The sequence below is a fragment of the Triticum dicoccoides genome, chromosome 3B, assembly GCF_002162155.2.
Source record: "Triticum dicoccoides isolate Atlit2015 ecotype Zavitan chromosome 3B, WEW_v2.0, whole genome shotgun sequence".
NCBI lineage: Eukaryota > Viridiplantae > Streptophyta > Magnoliopsida > Poales > Poaceae > Triticum > Triticum dicoccoides.
In genome coordinates, this window is record NC_041385.1 from 842,135,766 (window position 1) to 842,138,674 (window position 2,909).

The following is a 2,909-nucleotide window of genomic DNA, read 5'->3' on the forward strand; positions in this document are numbered from 1 at the left end:
TGTTTATGTTAAGCAGTTTGGCCTATCTATTTGAACTGTTGTGATTTATGTTATGCAAGAAACGATATTGAGTGTACATGCTATTTGTTCTTGTTTAGAATTTGTGTTATGTTATCGTAAGAGACTGTGACCATTTTCTGTTTTTGTGATGCATTTCTAGAATATTTATTATTCTTACCACTATATATTCATTCAATCATAGTCACATGTTTGTAGACTTCATTTTTGAGTCATGTAGAACAAGGAATAATCTTCATGAGAATACATGTATGCAATTCCAACGATTGCCATCCAATCATGAGTTGGCGTTGAAACCTCGAAGGCATTTCTAGCACCAATTTAGTGAACAACCAAGCAGATGAATTTGTATTCATGCCATTTCAATACTAAGCTTTCCAATGAAGGCAGTCAAACAAAGTGTACCCATGTAATTATATATATTTTGTGGGGAACGTGCTATTGGGAGAGATGCAATGGAGAAAGAAGAGACGGAACTGCACAACGGCAGGTGTACGGTAGGGTCTACAGACCAAGACGACGATGCGCGGCTCCTCGACCGTCAATGTCTTTCACCACCGGGCCACGACACTCGACAACGATCTCCTTGCTTTGCCGATCGTTCCCCACCGTCCAGCGCTCGTCGACAACAAACAAGCCAAACGACAGCGCATACCCCACACATCCACCCCGATTGCCATCCCACGCCACGCAACGCACACGGTGGAAGCACCCCAACAACTCCACTCTCCCCCCATTATCCCCAGATCCAGCCGGCGCTCCCCTCCCCCCACCGCCCGATCTCGCCGCCTCCGACGGCCACCTCCGCTCTCCGCCCCCCACCACCACACCCCGGGACGACCAAGCTGCCCGCGGCCAGTCCCTAGCCCCCCTCTCCCCAGATCCACTCCGCCCCCGCGATGAGCTGGTGGTGGGCGGGCGCGGTGGGCGCGGTCAAGAAGCGGCAGGACGAGCGAGCGGCGGCGGCCGAGCCCACCTTCCAGAGCGTGGCGCTCATCCTCGGCTCCACGGGGATCGTCGGCACCTCCCTCCTCGACATCCTCCCGCGGGACGACACCCCGGGCGGGCCCTGGAAGGTCTACGCCGTCTCCCGCCGCGCGCCGCCCGGCTGGTCCACCCCGCCGCCGTCCCCCGCCGTCACGCACCTCCAGCTCGACCTCGCCGACGCCGCCGCCGTCAGGGACGCCCTGACGCCGCTCTCCGACGTCACCCACGTCTTCTACGCCGCGTGGTCCAGCCACGAGACCGAGGACCGGAACCGGGAGGTCAACGCCGGCATGCTCCGCAACGTGCTCTCCGTCGTCGTGCCCGGCTGCCCCGCGCTCGCCCACGTCTGCCTCCAGACCGGCCGCAAGCACTATGTGGGGCCGTTCGAGGCCATCGGCAAGATCCCCGCCCCCGACCCGCCCTACACCGAGGACATGCCCCGGCTCGACCACCCCAACTTCTACTACGACCTGGAGGACGTGCTCTTCGACCACGTCTCCGGCCGCGACGGCGCCGTCACCTGGTCCGTGCACCGCCCCACCGTCATCTTCGGCTTCTCCCCCCGCAGCGCCATGAACGTCATGGGCAGCCTGTGTGTCTACGCCGCCATCTGCCGCAAGGAGGGTACCACGCTGCGGTGGCCCGGCTGCAAGGTCGCATGGGAGGGCTTCACCGACGCCTCGGACGCCGACCTCGTCGCCGAGCACGAGATCTGGGCGGCCGTCGACCCGTTCGCCAAGAACGAGGCTTTCAATTGCAGCAATGGGGATGTGTTCAAGTGGAAGCAGCTCTGGCCGATGCTGGCTGAGCGCTTCGGGGTGGAGTGGGCAGGGTACGAGGGGGAGGACAGCCGGTTCTCCCTCGCTGACGCCATGGCCGGGAAGGAGGCGGTGTGGACGGAGATCCTCCAGGAGAACGAGCTTGTCACGACCGAGCTCGAGGAGATCACCAGTTGGTGGTTCGTCGATGCCATGTTCAGTATCGACATTGAGCATTTGGACAACATGAACAAGAGCAAGGAGCATGGGTTCCTCGGCTTCCGTAACACCGTCAACTCCTTCAACGCTTGGATCGATAAGATGAAGGCTTCCAAGGTTGTTCCGTGATGCTCTTATTGTCTAGTATCTATTGTTGTTTACAGTATGCTATCACATCACATTTTATTTCTCATTTACCAATTTACTGTTGAAATTAGCTACATCCCATCATTTGTGCCAAATGTTGTAATCTAGAATAAGCCAGAACCAAATAAAGCTCCCAAGTTGTGAATTGATTATCTGTGCTCGTCATGTCTTCATTGCAAATTGTGAGTGTTAAATCGTTATTTTCCATCCATCTGCTTTTCATTCTTGCAAGGCAGAAAGTAGTAGCACTTGTGTCTGGTATTGTTGGCCTGTTGCTTTTGTCTTCAGAACTGAGATAGTTTCCTTCACCGAGAAGGAACAAAAGGCAACCATTATTTGGTTGATAGTGCAATTGGAGACAAACATGATGACTGATAACAATGGTGACATGTCCTTTTCTGCCAATTATTTCCAGAAGTTAATCTCCAGAAGCAACAACCATTGATATGAGCCACGATACACAATTTTAAAATGATCAGACCAACAATAGGGGATAGCTAGTTGCACACGCTAGTGCTCTGTCCTTGTACTAGCATTTTTAATTCCAAAAAAAGTGTGTGATCTCTTGATTTATTTATGCTTGGCCATGTGATTTACACCTCTGCTCTTAAGGATATTGTTTGATATTGTTAAGACCTTCTTTGTGGCCTGCTGTCTACCAATAGATGTATCTTCGAAGGATGTAATTGTGGTTGTAATTCCCTGCAGTTCATTGCTACTATTGCCTTCTTTTTACATATGGTTGAAAATGTAATAAAAATTGTATGTATACAGTCAGCA

At 53.0% G+C, this 2,909-nt stretch overlaps 1 protein-coding gene across 1 annotated transcript; it reads left to right on the top strand.

Annotated features, from left to right (window-relative positions):
- Positions 1-669: 669 nt before the first annotated feature.
- On the top strand, positions 670-2,309 carry LOC119278842 (3-oxo-Delta(4,5)-steroid 5-beta-reductase-like). Its single transcript, XM_037560178.1, has one exon. It carries the CDS (start codon positions 918-920, stop codon positions 2,109-2,111), a length of 1,194 nt encoding a protein of 397 aa, XP_037416075.1. The 5' UTR covers positions 670-917; the 3' UTR covers positions 2,112-2,309.
- The last annotated feature ends 600 nt before the right edge of the window (positions 2,310-2,909 follow it).